The 17,126-nt window shown below is 37.1% G+C and overlaps 2 protein-coding genes across 14 annotated transcripts in view; one reads left to right on the top strand and one right to left on the bottom strand.

Annotated features, from left to right (window-relative positions):
- Positions 1 to 3,127, top strand: part of rap1gapb (RAP1 GTPase activating protein b) — a 106,827-nt gene extending 103,700 nt beyond the window's left edge. For all 12 annotated transcript variants that reach the window (XM_081606894.1, XM_081606900.1, XM_081606899.1 and 9 more), the window contains one exon: positions 311 to 3,127. In XM_081606894.1, the coding sequence (XP_081463020.1) occupies positions 311 to 328 (18 nt within the window). In that variant the 3' untranslated portion in view covers positions 329 to 3,127. The remainder of the gene's footprint in view (positions 1 to 310) is intronic.
- Positions 3,128 to 16,869, bottom strand: padi2 (peptidyl arginine deiminase, type II). 2 transcript variants are annotated; one of them, XM_008409047.3, is made up of 16 exons: positions 16,623 to 16,869; positions 13,758 to 13,929; positions 13,518 to 13,593; positions 13,009 to 13,070; positions 11,930 to 12,047; positions 10,914 to 11,066; positions 10,563 to 10,750; positions 9,701 to 9,804; positions 9,354 to 9,465; positions 9,024 to 9,131; positions 8,037 to 8,188; positions 7,018 to 7,165; positions 6,518 to 6,611; positions 6,346 to 6,425; positions 5,051 to 5,185; positions 3,128 to 4,411 (listed from the first exon to the last, which is right to left on the bottom strand). In XM_008409047.3, exons 1-16 carry the CDS (start codon positions 16,784 to 16,786, stop codon positions 4,178 to 4,180), a joined length of 2,100 nt encoding a protein of 699 aa, XP_008407269.1. In that variant the 5' UTR covers positions 16,787 to 16,869; the 3' UTR covers positions 3,128 to 4,177. The 2 variants fall into 2 exon arrangements, with proteins under 2 accessions (XP_008407269.1, XP_008407270.1); XM_008409048.3 differs by lacking the exon at positions 16,623 to 16,869 and adding an exon at positions 16,024 to 16,236.
- Positions 16,870 to 17,126: the final 257 nt, after the last annotated feature.

A 17,126-nucleotide genomic window follows, 5' to 3' on the forward strand; every position in this document is an offset into this window, starting at 1 on the left:
TCTAATTTATCTCATTTGTAGATGGAACGCTGTTCCATCCTTTAAGCTTAGCTCCCTTCATAAGCCTAATTTATTCATTGATTAGATTTAAGTGGCTTAACAAACAAACATAGAAAAATTAATTGTTCTGAAAGAGGTAGAGGACTGAAAAGGCAAGCAAAGTGGAATATTTACAGACCTTCAGAAAGCCTGAGGAACTGTCGATCCAGAAAGTTTCTTTGAATACAAAATTATTCATTCTGATGTCTAATTTACCCGTGTTTCAATTATTTTATACCTCTTTTCTACACCCATACCCTTTTCTTCTTAGAGACGTTATTTAATATAGAAGAAGAGATGAGGACAACCGAAGGAGGGCAAGAGACGTCCGAAGCTGACGCAGAGAAGAAATACAATTGGGGCTGAGCAAGCGATGGACAGATCCTCCCTTGATCGTTCAACACGGATCTGCAGTTTATCAGGACAGACATCCAGCTGCCTGGACATGTATCGACCTCTCGACCTCATTCCGTCCTCCATGTGGAAAACCTTGTGCTCAAGTGAAAGCAGCAGCGAACTGACTGTCCTTTGGCAGCTGGCTCAGCACAGTCAATCTGCTCACCTGCCCATTCTTTGGGCCAGCAGGCATCGGTTGTTACTGTAAACAAACTCTCAGACATTGTGGCTCTTCTATCAAAGACCTTCCTTTTTTTTTTTTTTTTTTCAAAATGAAAATTCACAACAATCCAACAGATTGGGTTTGTCAAGCTTGTACAGAGTGCTGTAAAGCAGTTTCTTCCTTACAAATTTCTCTCTTTTTTTGTTATTTTTTTTGTCACTCGTGTTTCAGGTCATTTGAACCATATCAGGTCAAATAAAGATAGCCTGGTTTGATGCAAATCGCAATTTTTAAATCATTTCAGTTGTTGAAGTATAAAATCTGTCTTATCCAAACCAATTAGGCCCTATGTAAAAATAATAATTTACCCCTAAAACTGATAACTGTTTATGCAATCCATGGCAGTAGCAACCACCATCAAGTATTTCCAACAACTTAATGAGTGTTGCATTACTGTGGATGCATTTTGTCCCACTCTGAATTTCTTTAATGCAGCCACATTGGGGTGTTTTGTGAACTTGAGTGACCGGTTTGGTGTCACATCTGAAATGAATTTAAGTTCAGACTTTGACTAGGCCACTGCAAAATCTGTATAGGGTTTTTTTTTGCCATTCAGAAGTCTAATTCCTAGTGCAATTCTTGTTGTCTTGCTGTAGAGCTTAAGTATACTACTCTTTGGAAAGTTGATCTCACTGTTTCGTGTTTTCTTAAGCTGTGGAGAATGATTCTCACTGTGTTTCGCTGGAATCCCAAAGCCTTAGAAATGGCTCCGCAGCCATTTCTAGATGGATAGATGTTAATAACTTGGTGCCTATTATGTTCTTAAATTTGTTTTATTTCAGTGTATATTTTTGTCTTTGAGACCTTTTACTTCATGTTGTCAGATAGGTTCCATGAAAGATATTCCAAGAGTTGGGCAGTAATTGAGTCTAGTTGTGGCTATGAAACCTGAACCAAACATATAACAGTTGCAGTTAAATTGTGATTTAGCATGTGGGAGACTCAATTATATTTTCACAGAGGGTCACATTGGTTTGGATAGCATTTTTCCCCTTAAATGAAATCATACTTTAAATATTGCTTTATGCGTTTACTCAGGTTATCTTTGTCTTTTGCTAAAATATGTTTGATTTGAAATATTTAAACGTGACTAATATGTAAGGAGGGCACTGCATGTTTGTTTGTTTTTTTATGTCTAATTCACATCCCACTGTGACAATGTACATACGTTTAACTTTGATGTACTAAGTGACTGTGGCTGTATGTCAGACCAAGTTCTGTTTTAATGACAGTATAATCTTTTGTAGGTTTTCTGCTGTTACTTGTTGTGCTGTACAACAATCCTGGCATATTTGTTTTCTGCAGGAGGTCGATGATGTTGCTAGTGGCTCTGTAAACCTCCTTGCCCTTGTTTTATAAACCATAGGTGAAGTTAGACCTATGGTGAAATTGTCAGAAAAATAGTAAATATTTTCCAAGACATGTTGAAAAATCTCTCCAGATGCTCTTTGTTCCACCCCACCTGTTGATGTCTGTGTGCAGGTGTATTCAGCAGTACTGCGCATGGTGAAAGTCTTGCTTGCCAAAGCCCCTTTTTTCTTCTCTGCACACCAACACAATTCTTCACACAAAGGGATTGTCCTTGTGATTTGTGTTTCATTCTGAACCAGCCAACATCCCCAGATGCAGCGCACAATGCTGACAGGAAGCCAAATGTCACTGTTCCCATCATTATTTGTAAAGTGTAATATATATAAATAACTGTGACCTACTGTAAGCACTACATTTCAGTTGTTTTAAAAGTGCTGACCTTTTTGAAAAGCCTTGGTTTGTTGCTGAGAATTGATCACACTGTGATTTGTCTTGAAGTTGCCTTTTTAATTGTGTCACAGGAGCTGCTCTGTGGGAAGGTCATATTTAAAGGCACCATGTTGCCAGATGAATGTAAAACGAACTAGAAATTAGTTTAGTTAAAAAGGGAGAGACAGTTGAGACGTTTTATTTCAGTAAATCTTCAGAATATATTTATTATGTAGTTAACAGATGGAAGCATTTATATTGCATACAAAGTAAAGAATTTTAAGACAGAAGCAAAGGCAGAAGTGTATAATGTATTTATTAAGGCTCTTTATAGTGACAAAAGTAAAGTGGCATAGGAAAATAAATGACAACTAGTAGGTATAATGCAAAAATATCTTAAGCAGATTCTTAAGAGGAAAAAAAACTTGGCTATTGAAAAGACTGGAGTAGATAACGTCTGCCCTCTTGTGGCTCGACATTGTTACTGCACATTACTATATAGTACCATCATTCGACTGTACGTGTTTGCACTGCATACCAGGGTATATCAGCCACTAAAAACATAGAAAAATTATTTGCTGTGCTTAATTCAAATGATTGTATTTATGTACTCATCAACTGTTTACTTAAACCCTTGTTAAAAAAAACCAACTTGTTTGTAAATATTGCTTTTCATCTTTTTTTTTGTAAATGAAATCAAGGAGAAGATTTAATAAAAATGACCACTACTAGCCTCAGAGTAATTTATTCTCAATAAATGCTGATTGTTGCGATGCAAAGAATGAAAGTGAGGTACTATTAGGAAAGTATTTGGTAAGAGAAGAAAGTTATTTAGCAACCTGGCAGCAACAGATGTTCTAAACAGATAAAAAGTATACTTCCTATTCTTCAAAAGTGCTAAAATCCAAATAATTTGTCAAATATCTACTTTATGTGACAATTTAAATAAAACTATCATAGGCTTATGTAAATGTTACTGTAAGTCTTTGATAAAATAATCTACCATCATTTAGTGAAACTTTATTTTGTGTGTCATATAAGCTGCAGTACATCATGAAATAATTTAAACTGACAACTTGGATAGAACAGTCTAGTAAATTTGACAGATAAAATTAATTCATGATGTGCATCATTAGACAATGAAATCCAAACAACCACTGAGATAATTATAAATGCTTTACACTGAGAAAATTAAAAGTACATTTGGTTCCTTTTAAATCATTGGTGCATTCAATGAATTGTATTTATTTAATTTATCACATAATGTAAATATTTACCAACAAATTTAATTTACTGAATTGTGGCACTTTTTGAACCCCATGTATTTTAGGTAATAATCCTACAGATAAAGCCATTTTATGCTAATTGGAAATTTGGCACCTTCATGTACGTATTGGTACTTATTAAGTAATTGCTTCTGTGCTCACTTATTAGTCTTAATTGCTGAATCTTGTTATGACTGACAGGAAAAGAAAATTCTTTTTCAGTTAAAAAGCGGTGTGCATGCTGTGTAGCTTTGCTGATTACTATTCACTCTTTTCACACCATGTCAGACGTAAAGTGTGATTATCTCTTAAATGCAGATTTACATAAATGTATGACTGACCTAAGTGTTGAAACAAGGAATTATTTTTCATGAAAATGTGATTGTTTAAATTTTATTAAAATGGTGTTGCAAAGAACGAGAATTGTCATTTAAAGACTTTCCTGTGATATTATAGAATATTTGCTGAACTGAATCTTTAAGGATTGTACCTTTGTCCTTTTTTAATTTTTAATTCACAGCTCGAGGTTCCACCATTTGAAGTCAAAAGGCTTTCTGAGGACGTTGGAGCCACAGTGCACCTCTCCCAGCAGTTTGTGGTAGGAGGAGAAGTCGTCAATGAAGGTGCACCTGAGGCCCAGGCCCTCCATCAGGGAGCACATCTCGGTCTCCAGGGCACAGCGTCCGTCCACCTTGGGGCCAAACGGCTTTGGAATGCCGAGGTCTTTCCCCAAAACAATCATGTTGACCTGGAAATTGATATCAAGATGAAGCCATGGAATTAGCGCATAATTATAGTGCAGTGAAAAAGTATGTAGCCCCTCAACAGGTGTCCTTTGTTTCTGCGTGTCACATGTAGACATTTCAAAATGAACAATTTTGTCCCCACTCGCATTAAGGTATCCTGAATATATAACAAAGACAATTTTCAAATGATGTCTTCATTTTTTTTTTTTTAAAGTAAAGACAACCAAACCAGCCTGACCTTTTATAAAATAAACTTTAAATGCTACTCTTTGTTAGATCATAAACTTACTGGAATTGTTTTTTATTATTATTATTATTATTATTAAGAGCTGTAGAGAAAAAAATGTAAATATAACATGACATCATGACAGGCTAAAATATCTTAAAAACCAACACATCATAATCTAAAGAATAATCTAAAATCGGATTTAAAAAAAAGAAGCAGAAAAGTCCAAGCAAGTTATCAGATTGAACATTTCAGGGGTTAGGAGGCAAATCTTAGTTTGGATAGATTTCATTTCAACTGCAACAAAAACATCATTTGCCAAAAGAAAGAAATCTGTAGAAAGGTAAATACTTTTTATAACAATCAATTTCAATTTTCTGTTCATCTTAACTCAAAAGGAATTATCAAAACAAACCATATCAGGGTAGTAAGCCACTGCTCTGGAGCCATCTTCCTCATCCAGCTTAAACAGAATTGGGAGGTCAATAATGTCGTCATCATCCAGGCCCAGCTCTCTTTTCAGAACATCCCTGTTCCAGTCAATGCAGCTCTGTTAAAAGCAGGTTTCAAAGAAAAGACAATACCCATGCAATATTATTTGATGCTCACTATGGGGCATAATGAGAAGATTTTCATTTTCTTGCACCCTTGTCCCTCAGTGGGGTCGGGAGGGTTGCTGGTGCCCATCTCCAGCTAGCGTTCTAGGTGAGAGGGGGGGTCACCCTGGACAGGTTGCCAGTCTGTCGCAGGGCAACACAGAGACACACAGGACACACAACCATGCACACACACTCACACCTAGGGGCAATTTGGAGAGGCCAATTAACCTGACAGTCATGTTTTTGGACTGTGGGAGGAAACTGGAGTACCTGGAGAAAACCCACGCATGCAGAGGGAGAACATGCAAGCTCCATGCAGAGAGACCGGGGCCAGGAATTGAACCCAGAACCTTCTTGCTGCAAGGCAACAGCTCTACCAACTGCGCCACTGTGCAGCCCCCCTCATAGAACATACAAATATAAATTTATCATTAAAAAAATCTCATATTTGTCATCTGTGATGCCCAGTGATAAGTTACCAAGTTTTAATGATGCTATTGTGATAAATGTCTGATTTGTACAGAGCTATAAACATTTAGGTGCGAACATTAAGATAACAACATGCTAGAAACTTTGAGGTGGATAAGAATAAACTGAAAGTGATGAGATCTGTTAGTCAGATCTTAATCAACAAAGACCACATGGGGGCAGTAAAGGAGGGTTGGCAATGTCATTTATTAAAAACAGAGGGAGAATTTAACAGAAGCCACAAACTTGATTCATTTCAACTACTTTTATATACACAATGAAAAAGAATCTCATTACATAAGTGTTAATACTTCAATCTATTCCTTTGTCAGAAAATGTAATTAAATTGCAGCATCCAAAGTCTTTGGTAGGAGTATATTAACAGCCATTATCTTGACTTTCCCTCCATATTGTGCGGATCTAGTCCACAGTCCTCTACAGATGGGCAGAGACCTGCATTTCATTTTCTGTAACCTCTCTGCAAACTGTATGGCTTTAGCTTAAAGCATGTAAATGAACATGTAATCTTTCCACTGTGGTTTAAAAAAATAAATGTTCCATTAGAAAAAGACTATTAAATGGTTTCAAAACTCACCTGTCTGCATCACAAAAAACTTTACCTGCAGTTTGCAAACCCACTCACCTGCACGTAGTTATTTTCATCTCGCAGATTTTCATCCCTCAGAATATCATCCACTGTCACTCGCTCTTCATTTTTCACACCTTGTGGAAGAATTAAAATTTTGAGTTCTGTTAATTCTACATTTTACCCATTAGTTTTTTTTATGTATCTGCGAGTAACTCGCCAGCTATACCATCAAACATCTTGGCTTGTCCATGCCCGTCTTTATGCAGTCCTCTGAATAATTTGTAGGCAGCGTCTGGGCTGGCCAGCAGCAGACGAAAACCCTGTCAGCAGGAACACAAAAGACAAAGATAACACTGGAGCTCTCATATCCAAAGAGATCACACAATCACTCAGTGGAAGTAAGAGCTTGGCAGCGTCAACCAGTGATGGTGACAAAGTAAAGTAGAATCTGAATCCTTGAACCCAACAGGCTGTGCATCTGAACGCAGTGGGAGCATTTTGCCACCATGTATTTCTTCCACCGTGAAGCTTGAACAGAGATGTTACACAGCGGTATTTATACAACCATCATCATCAACACATCTACAGGTGGAAAATAGGTCAGAGCAGTTTTATTTTTAATTTTTTTTTATTATTATTTTTTGTATTGACGCCAGAGTACAGTATAATCACAATTTATACTTTTCTTGTCTTATTAGATTTGAGCTTCTTAACTACCACATTTACCTTTCTGTCGGGAGCCGGAACAAAGGTCATGAATTCGTCGATGTGACCAACACAGAGCCAGTCAGAAAACAAGGCAACGGGCTCCTGGACCTTCTGAGCCCACAAAAAGTCTTGAACCACTTTGGTCATGTTTCGTCCCTTAGTTGCCCTTATAAAAAAAATAAAAAATAAAAAATAGAAAGGAAAGAACAAGTCTTGACACAAATTCTTTTTAGAACCCAAGACCTGGTCCCTCATGTATAAATGTTGTGTACGCACAAAAAAGTTGCAGCACAATATTTTACACACAAACTGGGATGTATAAAAATAAATGTGCATTAATATATGCAAACTGTTTGCCTGCTGTCAAATGTGCAGTAGCCACGTAAACTCTTTCAGTGGACAATCACAAACTACCTCCCACCAAAACTCACCAATGTACACTGATGTCTGACTACATTCAGTGTTATTTAACCCAAGGAGAATCCCAATGTTCTCACGATTTGAAGCTTTCATAGTTTAAACTTAAATGATGAATCTGAACCACATTATCTTCAAAGAGATAATAAATTATAGGAAAACATCACTCCAAATGTTATTAGTCATTTCTTTTGTCACTTGCAGATGTAACTACACATCGGTCTGTGTGCCTTTTAAATAAAAGATGTTGTTATTATTGGTTGTAGTTGGTAACACACTGAATCCAAAACTGTTGCCATGGTTATTGGGACATGTGTTGGGAGACTTTCAGATCTTTATACTTATTTGTAAATGTATTCAGGTGCGGAGAAATGTCACAAGTGCAGCTGCATCAAATACAGTGCAAACCTGAATTCATAAAGGCAACGTTTGCTGTTGCCTTTATGTCCACACACGCTTTTGTGTATCAGATTTTTTTTGTGCACCATAAGTTTCAGAACTTCTCCCGACTACAAACTTTCACCAAAGCTGCACACTTTTAAACACAACGCCCTTGGTCATTTATAATTTGCTTCATAAACTCTTTAGGTTTGAAATTGTTCTGCAGCGATATTACTTACGTTGGGAAGGCAACCCCAATGAGGATTCTGCCCAGAGGGTATTTTTTTCCATTCACTGTGACGGGAGGGCTGACCTCCAGATTGCCGAACGAGTCCAGGCTGCTCACATCTTTTCTGTGAGCCACCCTGGTCACATACCCAAAGTCAGGGCCCTGAGGATGAAACTGCATTGAATGTTCTGCACTACAAATGCAAGACAGCTTTCCTAACAATCTGTTGAATTTAGAGTTAGACATGCCCTTCATTGTTCCTCAGTGAGGAAGTCAAGGTCTAACAGCAGCAAAGTGACAGAAAAATGTAGACTTACATTTGTGTGAATCTAACTGGTAGACTTAGATTCACACAAATGTAAAAATGTAATTAAAAAAAGCGTAACCCCCCACCCCCGCCAAAAAAAAAACAAAAAAACGACCATACGGTAAAATTTAAAACGTAATAAAAAAATATTGTAGTTATTACAGATGACACTCAGATTTGGAGAAATTTAAAATTTAATTTCATTTAACTAATGTTCTCTGCTTGTATTGTTTCTTTAATATTATATTGCAAAATTTTCAAACTCTGTTTTCTTTTGAGAAACATTTTTTGTGTCAGAGTCTAAAGATTTACCCTCCTTTGAGAAATGTCACATTTGATCTTCACAGATTTACTCCAGACTTTGCAACATTTGTAGTTTATAAAAGAGCATCCTTCTGAACATCTTAAACTTACTTTATTGTAACCTGTTACTACAAGGCAACAAACATGTAGAGTTTCCATCTCTGTTTTAGGATATGTCAGAAATAATAAATTTTTTAACATTTTGTTTATATTTTTGGAAGTTATTTACAGAGTAAAGCTTTACACAAGTCAAACTCTATTGAAAATTTGATGTTCACAACAGAAAACATTAAAATATTCAAGTTACTTTGATGAGTGGCTCAGGACGTGATAAGACGTTAAATATTTTCAAAAGGAATTTAATCTAAAGAGAAAACAGTCTCCTACCAATAGTTCATCATAAGGAAAGTCATCAAGATGTCCGTCTCTGGGGGAATCCAAAACCACAGGAAATGAGTGATGGGGTGAATCAATGTAACCAAATTCCAGTTCATCCTGAAAAAATAAAACAGGTTATTTTATCTTTGTGTGTCTCAGTTGTTCACAGAGTTTAAGCTGTTTGACTATTGTCTAAATCCTTTGGATATCAAAACTATACTTTTGACAAAAAGTCTTCAAATACATTGACAGGGTTATAAGAGCAGCACAAGTAAAGAAAACCTTCCATGAAAATCAAGTAAAGCAAATGTTTGACATAAGTCAAAGAAGTTTGATTACTTGCATCCAGCGATCTCCTCTGTTCATGTATTCAAAGCAGACCTTCAGCTTGTACCCACAACGTGAAACAAGAGCCTTCATTCCTTTGAGGAACTGGTAGTTATCAGACGTACTGAAACCACAGGCAGACATGTGTTTTCTTGTGAAATATTTTGCCATTATGAAATGGTGGCTTTTGGAATATTAAACAGTTGATTATTTGATATAAAAATTGATTTTTGAAGGAAAAGATAAAACAGTTGTCAGAAATTACAAAGTTGACTTTGCACAGCGCGAGAAGGTGCAAGATAAAGAGAAAAACATAGCAAGTTCAGAAACATATTGATTATTCATTAGTTCCCTCTTACCTGCAGACAAACACCTCCACGGGCTGGAGGGTGTTGGGTGTCATGATCCATGGTGACACTCTGAACACCACTTTGTCTGTAAAAATGGGCGTCTCAGGAATGCCCTTAGAAAAAAGAAAACAAGCTGATGAATATGTAATGTTTTAACTCCCAACATGGTCTGCTTTTACTGCAAAGGAAAATTCTGACTTGAACCAAGAAGAGAGACAGAAGAAACATGGAGAAAAAGATGTTTTAGGAAGACAAGACCAACAATGTGCTTTCTGCCCAGCATGCTAAACTCTATGTATGGCTCATGTGACACATGATGACATCAGCACTGTGGACTCATCTTTCCATAGAAGTTAAGTTGGTCAGAGCCAAAAAGGAAAATGAATGACTCCACAAAAAGGAGTCTTTGCTTGCTGACAAAAAGTAATCTTTGCTCGATGACAGAGATTACATTTCTAACAAGACAATAGCCATAAATAAACAGAGTTAAAGTTAAATAAACAGAGTTTTAAAATTAAACATGGCCATGTGTTAGAATGACCCAGTCAAAGCACAGACCAAATTCCAATTGAGTCTGTAGCACAGCTGGAAATCTAATTCTCATAGATGCTCCCAATACAATCTGACAGCTATTTTTAAAATTAAAAAATGTATAAAAGTATGTCCCTACATGTGTTAAACTGCTTGAGTGATTGGCAGCTGTCATTTTCATTTCATTCCACTTCACAATAGTATAATAGCCCCTCTGCGTCTACAGGGGCTTTTATAATTCAATAAAATATATTGTAGTTTGTTGTTTTAACATGGAAATCAATGTAGTTATTATAAACTGAAAGGTGTAAAAATTAAGGTACTATTTTGCTGATCTTACCTCCTTCACTGGCTGCAGTAAGCTAAGGTTGATGGTGATGAGCCCATCAAAGTCCTTGTCAGGAAATCTCAGACCCTCCACATAGAAGTTCATTTCTGCTGAGCCTCCAAGGTAAGGCACTTCCTGGGACAGCACCTCACTGCTTAGCACCAATGGATAGTCCTTTACAAAGGAACTAAATAATTTATCTGCAGAAAAACATTATAATTAGTTGCTTGATTAAAAAAACACAAATTGTATAATGAGTGATTTAAGTAAAATGTGGAACAGTGTACAGCCATAAAACAGTAGCTGAATTGCATTTACATTACATCATCATCTGTTGCCCTTTAAATCTTCAGTTTTACTCACGCAGGCTGTTTTTAACCGCTTCACGGGATGCGGCTCTGAAGACTCGAACACTCTCTGCGTCTCCCTGAGAGATGTGCATGGTGAGCTTGTAGCCTTCTGGGAGTTCAGCAGGGCCTCTGGTCCGCAGCACCATGAGCGACATGTCCTTAAGATCTGTACATATACAAGAAGTCCCATTGACACACACAATTTGTATCACCCTCCAGTGGTGAGCGTAACTTTCAGTAATGGGCTTAATAGTAAGGAAGTTTAATTGTAAGGACAAAAACATTGTAATTTTAGATTTTTCTTTTCTCGGATTCAGTGGCATGTAATTTCCTTTTAGACAATCTTTTTCCAATTCTTGCATTGCAAAATTTCTCCCTCACATACTTTGACACGAACCTTCAAGCTCAACAAAGCTGCTGTTTTCCAAAAATATAGAATCAAACAATAGAAACTTCTCAACTCTCAGAGTCGCTTCTAATATTGGTGCATTTAAGAAACAAGAACTGATCAATTCTGGCTGAGAAAAAATGTTAAAAGGACAAAATCTGGGGCACAAGACAATCTACGATAATGTATTGTTAAATTGAAACCTTTTGTAATATTTAATTAATAGTAAAATGTTTATGCATAAATATCATGGGAGTTCAAACATTCAATGTGCTGTTAATTTAAAGTTGCTATTGAGAAAGGGATAAACATGGACAAAGACAAAGAAACTGCAGTCCATCTGATCCAATTTGGAGAAGTTCAGACCAGAATGCACAACATAGTGTTCTCCTGAAAAATCTTAACAATTACTTTCAAAGCTATGGAGTTCGAATCATTAGTAATGACTGCGTGTAGACACAATGCAAAGCACAGAATTTGTAACAATTTCCCTTTCAATTAATCTTCTAAAACCTGATAATACTTTCAAATACACAGATTTTTTACATTTGCATACAGAAAAGCACTTTTTCATACAGTGGGGAGAAAACAGAGTGAAAAATGTTGATAGTAAATGCTCCTCTGGACCAATACGGTTTTACCTGACACTTTGACTATGCGGGGATCCTCATTGTCTGGCGACTTGTCGTGTATCTTTTCTGCATCACAGTTGACCAGAAGGATAGCTCCATGCCCATTGGGACCCCATGTCCATGATTCCTAAGAGATTTTCAACAAACCAAAAATGTTTAGCAGACATTCAAAGTTTGCTAAAATCTCTATAAAGCTACTTCAGAATTTGTACTTTTTAATGCAAGGATTCAAGTTATGAATGAGTATGTGTTCATAAGTACCGTAATATAAATTATGGAGAACATTAACTGTGTCCTGCTTGCCCTGGTGCTGTTAAACAGTGTTCCACCTGGGACTGAATAAAGATGTAAACTAAAGACTTTCAAGAGAAGCTTCAGCTTGATTATGCAGAAAGAAAGTCAAGACCCATTGAGTTGACTGTTCTGTGTTTGTGTATGTATGAAGGTGAGTCCATGCATAGTTCTACAGGCTTTAAACTTGCAGTTGCTTTGCATTCTGATAATAAGAACAATGAGAAATTGGCAAGATTAAAACTGAATTTCTGCAAACACAGATTAAAGAAGGACATAAAAGAGATGTAAATGAGTTAACAAAGCCATGCTGCAAATGCCAGATGATCCTTATTGTATTTACACATGACATAAGGAGCTGGAAAAAGAATTTTATATTAAAAAAAGATTAATAAATAACTGAGAACTGCTTTATTTTCAGTTCTGTTGTTTTTGTTCAGTTTGTGAAAATATATCCACATGAATTCATAAAATTTTTCATAGTGAGAACTGAATTTAGGGCCACTATGGGAGGGTGAATTGGAACAATACAGAGTGGAATGTGGAGTAAAAACATGCTTAGACAGCACACATTCAGCCTGCCTCTAATTATATATAAAATATGTGCAAAATAGACTTCACAGAAAAAGAAAAACGAGTATCTCTGCTGCTGCATGTTCAAGCTTGTACTAAGATAAGCACATTAGCACCCTAAGCTGTTCAAAATGCACCACAACAATTTGTTTCCTGACTAAAGCTCTTCTTGATGACCAGTGGGTAATATTTTTTATTGTAAACAATAACATTTCATCTTTTACCTTATGCGGGTTGTTTATCTCCACAGTACCATCTCGGTCAGCATCCACGTCGAGAGAGATCTCTGGGAGACAAACACATCTTGCTTATCGCATAGTGCTTTTGCATGGGCTTGAATGTTTCATGCAAAGGCTCAAGCACAGTGCAGCTATTGCTTCAATGGTTCCTTTTCCAGTGCAAAATAACGTTTAGACTTTGGTACTACTTTTAATCACTGATGATCTGTTAAAATGAAACTAACAAATAAATTTGCTGAACATTAATAAGTGGTTGCCACGATCCCTTGTTTTGGACTCTGTGCTTCTGTTATTTCCTTGTATTCATTTCTTAATACTATTTTTCCTTGTTTTAGTTCCGTCACACTCTGTTGCCTTTTTCCTGTTTCGTAAGCTAATCTTCCACTTCTTAAATCTTCATTTTGCATCAAACTTGCTGCCTCCTTTCCTCTGCACATTAGTCCACATCATCAGCATCATGACAGAAGTGTGTTATTCAGTTAAATAAAACTTACCAATAGCAGTAAGATGCAGAACTGCTGTCCCCAAAACCGACCTGGCATTTCCACTTTGATAATAGCGGACGGAGAGCTTTATATAAATAAACAAATGTTTACTTATGGAAGACAAATGTAAGAAGTTTAATAGCAAAAGCTGCAGGAATGTTTGACAAGGTTGTGTTGATGAGGCCTATCAGTACGAAAAACTTGTGTTGGATTAAAGGCTTTCTGTATTTTCATGGCTGTCCAGATTACCTTATCATCTTTTTCGGATTGGCTGGCATGGCTCATGCTGATGAGTATGACTGACTTTCCACTGAGGGGTACCAGGGCCCCATGGGACGACTCCACAGGTGGAGGGCTGAGTTCGAATTTAACATTGGCAGTGCACTTCACTGAGAAGAATTTGGAGCCAGGAGGGGCGCCCCTGAAAAGCAGAATGGCATATTTTGACATTAGGTGTTTCGCCTAATTCAACATTTCTCAAAGGTAATCACACTCCTTGAGTTTTCAGCCAATTTGTCAAGTTACAATCACAACCTCTAATGTACCTTACGTGGTAGAAAATACAATGTTGTGCATTACTGTGCACAGTAGAGGAAACTTGAAATGCATTTACTGCCACATGCAATAAATTAGAATATATGTCTTGATGAGTCTTGTTGTTAGACTGAAAGTATCATCACCTTTTTCATTAAACCCATATTTCTATTTTTAAAAAAGTTTTTTTTTATCTGATATAATATTTCAATTTCAAATGTCATGTTTTCTTTAGCTTTAAGTAGAAAATGACAAATTTGATGATCCCCACATGGTTTGTTTCAAATTGTACACAAGACTGCCTTATGGCTTTCTGTGGGGCTGTAACTTGACAACATGTGCAAAGTTTGAGTGGTAAGGATACTATTACAAGGTTTTGTAAATAATTATGTAGAGTGTGCACAATCAAGTTCTTCCAGCGCCACTTAAGTCAGAGTAAACATAACTTAGGATGAACACTGATGTTTTTTAGCCTGCTCATGTTTCAACAGATGACAAACCAAACTGACAGCATAGGTTATAACGTGCTTATTTTGAACTTGCACTAGTCTAAAAAGTAAATCAATCTTTGTGTAAAAAGTAAAATAACAAGAAGCAACTGTTACAATGAACTACTGAATATTTTTACATGTCTACATACGACTTTATATTAGCATTTACTGTTTCACTTACCTCAGCTGAGGTTTTAAAAATGTTGACATGTGTCAATCTGAATTCATTTTAACAATAAAAGACTCACTGTTGTTGTTTTATAGACTTTTCATGTTAGCTTCAGTTTAAGATCACAACTTTTTGTGAGCCAATGTCAAAGCCACTCACACTGCGCCTATACTCATCTGTGCTCTGAAACTGAAACTATGAGCTTAGCCCTCCTTTTCTTCTTTTACATTTTAGAATGTTGCAACAACTTAAATGTCAGCCAGTAAAATCTTTCTTGAATTGTAATTTAGAATAACTTGTGCTATTTACACCTCATGAGTAGGTCTGTGCAGTTAAGTAAGCAAAATGGGGGTAGTAGGTTCTAAAAACAACAACCACAGAGATGCATGTGTGAATACATTCAACACATCAGTCATCCAAATTACAGTAATATTTTTATCAACAGATAAAAATAAAATATGCCTTGGAAAAATGGAAATGCAAATGTCATGATGAATCAGTATCCAGTAATCAACACATCAACAGGTGTCCTGTCACAAGAGATGCAAAAGATTGTGTTGAGTGGAATTTGAAACCCCCTAAGAGTCCTGGACAGACTACACCACATGTTAGTCTTTTTTGTAATCGAGCCTGGTTTGGTTATGCACGACAGGCTGACATTTGTCAGAGCGTAGGCCCTTTTCTATGGAGAAAGACAAAGTGTTTTCTGTGCAAAGCAACAAAAGAGGACTGTTGTGACTGTTGTGTATTGTCCATAATAAAGGAAAACCCCACAATTGTCTTCTGTGCAAATACAAAAGTTTTTCTGTGAATTAACAATGACTTCCTTATTTTGCTGTAACTGTACCAAAACGGCTTAGTCATTGACTAAGATGACAATACTTCAGTCAGTAGTACCAAAAAATATGTTTTAAGAAACTTTTGTTTAAACGTATCACAACCCTAAATGTGAGAAGATCTATCAGAGAGCTATCAGACATGTTTTCCATCTAAAACTCAGGTTTTTGCTTCAGAGAAAGGGTTTCATCTGACGCTTAAATCTAATCTGAAAGTATTTTGATAAGTACAATATTATATCACTGTAGCAAATGTGTTGCAAGCAAATACCCATCAGACCATCTGGTGGGTATTTGCTTTTGATGGGTCGTTCTTTTAAAACGACTTAAAAGACCGTCGTTTCATTGCCTAACATTATTTCCGTGTAGCAGCTGCAATAAATCAAAAAAGAGAGACGGAAAGTGCGAGCCTGTATCAAATGCTGGATCTTTAACAAACGGTGCGCACCTTGTAGGTGAAGGGTGGGCTGCAGAGAGAAGCCTACCTGTCTAAGTTCACGTTGAGTTCCGAGCCGACCACGCACACTACGTTGGTCGAGCTATCATAATCTACTCGGAGAGTCCGCCGGTGAGCCATGGCTGCAGCCCTCTCGGCTCTCAAAGGCTCTGATACAGCTCCGGTACAAGACGGCGTGAACGGGTCAGCGGGTTGCGGAGAGGATAGCTCGACTAAGTCCGCAGTTACAACTGGAGCCACTGGGCGGTGATTGGTCAGAATATAGTCACCCCCCCCTCCCCCCCCTGTCCTTCTCTATGTCCAAACTCTTTTTCTCTTACCAGTCTGTTTGTGCTGATAAAAAAAAAAAAAAAAAAAAAAAAACTTTAAATGTCGCTGCATGAGTTGCAATGAAGTTCATCCAGCTACGAAAACATAATATTGACACATTTCCTTAAGTAATCCGACTGAGCTCCGTTGTCTCACCTGTCCATTCAGGCTCTGTGGTCCGTCGGACAATTAAGTGTCGCACTTTGAAGCAAATTAGCGGAAATAATATGCAAATGAACACAGGCACCTAAATGTGAAGCACATAGTTCTTATTTCCTAAGTTAATTCATCTGTTTCGCTAATAAATATCAAGTCTACCTGTTCAAATTCGCCTTCAAAGATGTGCCAACGACGTGCAGGACGCTCTGTGGATTGTCTGTGTCCAGACGGCATGTCCGGTGATATTCCGCTCCCCCTCTTCTTTTGTGGACAAAAGCAGGGACATTGGACGCTGAATCAGTTTTGGAAATGTCCTGAGACATATTTGGCTACCAAGTTCTCTGGCTCAAAGGAATGCAACGATCACAGAAGTGGCTGCTCTGCTCATGGGAAGTGGATATATAAGAGAGAGGAGGTACCAAACTGTTTTTGAAGCCTATTACCTTCATTGTAATTGGCAGCTTGCTCGGACTACAGTTCTTAGAATACTCGTTACAAAGTAAAGGTACAAGGAAAGGTGCGACTGCTGATTGGTTTGTGTTGTTTCGCCCACTCCTTATTTTTGAGGTGTGTCCTCCTGTATTCTCTACGAATAATATAGTTCAAAGCACACCCTAAGCAACACATGCGGACACCGCATGAATCTTTTTAGACAGAATGAGT

The sequence above is a fragment of the Poecilia reticulata genome, chromosome 5 (genome assembly GCF_904066995.2).
Source record: "Poecilia reticulata chromosome 5, P_reticulata-male-v2, whole genome shotgun sequence".
Taxonomy (NCBI): Eukaryota; Metazoa; Chordata; class Actinopteri; order Cyprinodontiformes; family Poeciliidae; genus Poecilia; species Poecilia reticulata.

Bases quoted from the DNA above. Each gene is read 5' to 3' on its own strand.
- padi2 (XM_008409047.3), bottom strand. From the start codon at position 16,786: ATGTCTCAGGACATTTCCAAAACTGATTCAGCGTCCAATGTCCCTGCT. The intron at 10,751-10,913 runs GTGAGTAAAACT...GTTTTTCTGCAG, and splicing joins AGCGGTTAAAAACAGCCTGC to ATAAATTATTTAGTTCCTTT. The intron at 4,412-5,050 runs GTTTGTTTTGAT...ATCAATTTCCAG, and splicing joins TGGCTTACTACCCTGATATG to GTCAACATGATTGTTTTGGG.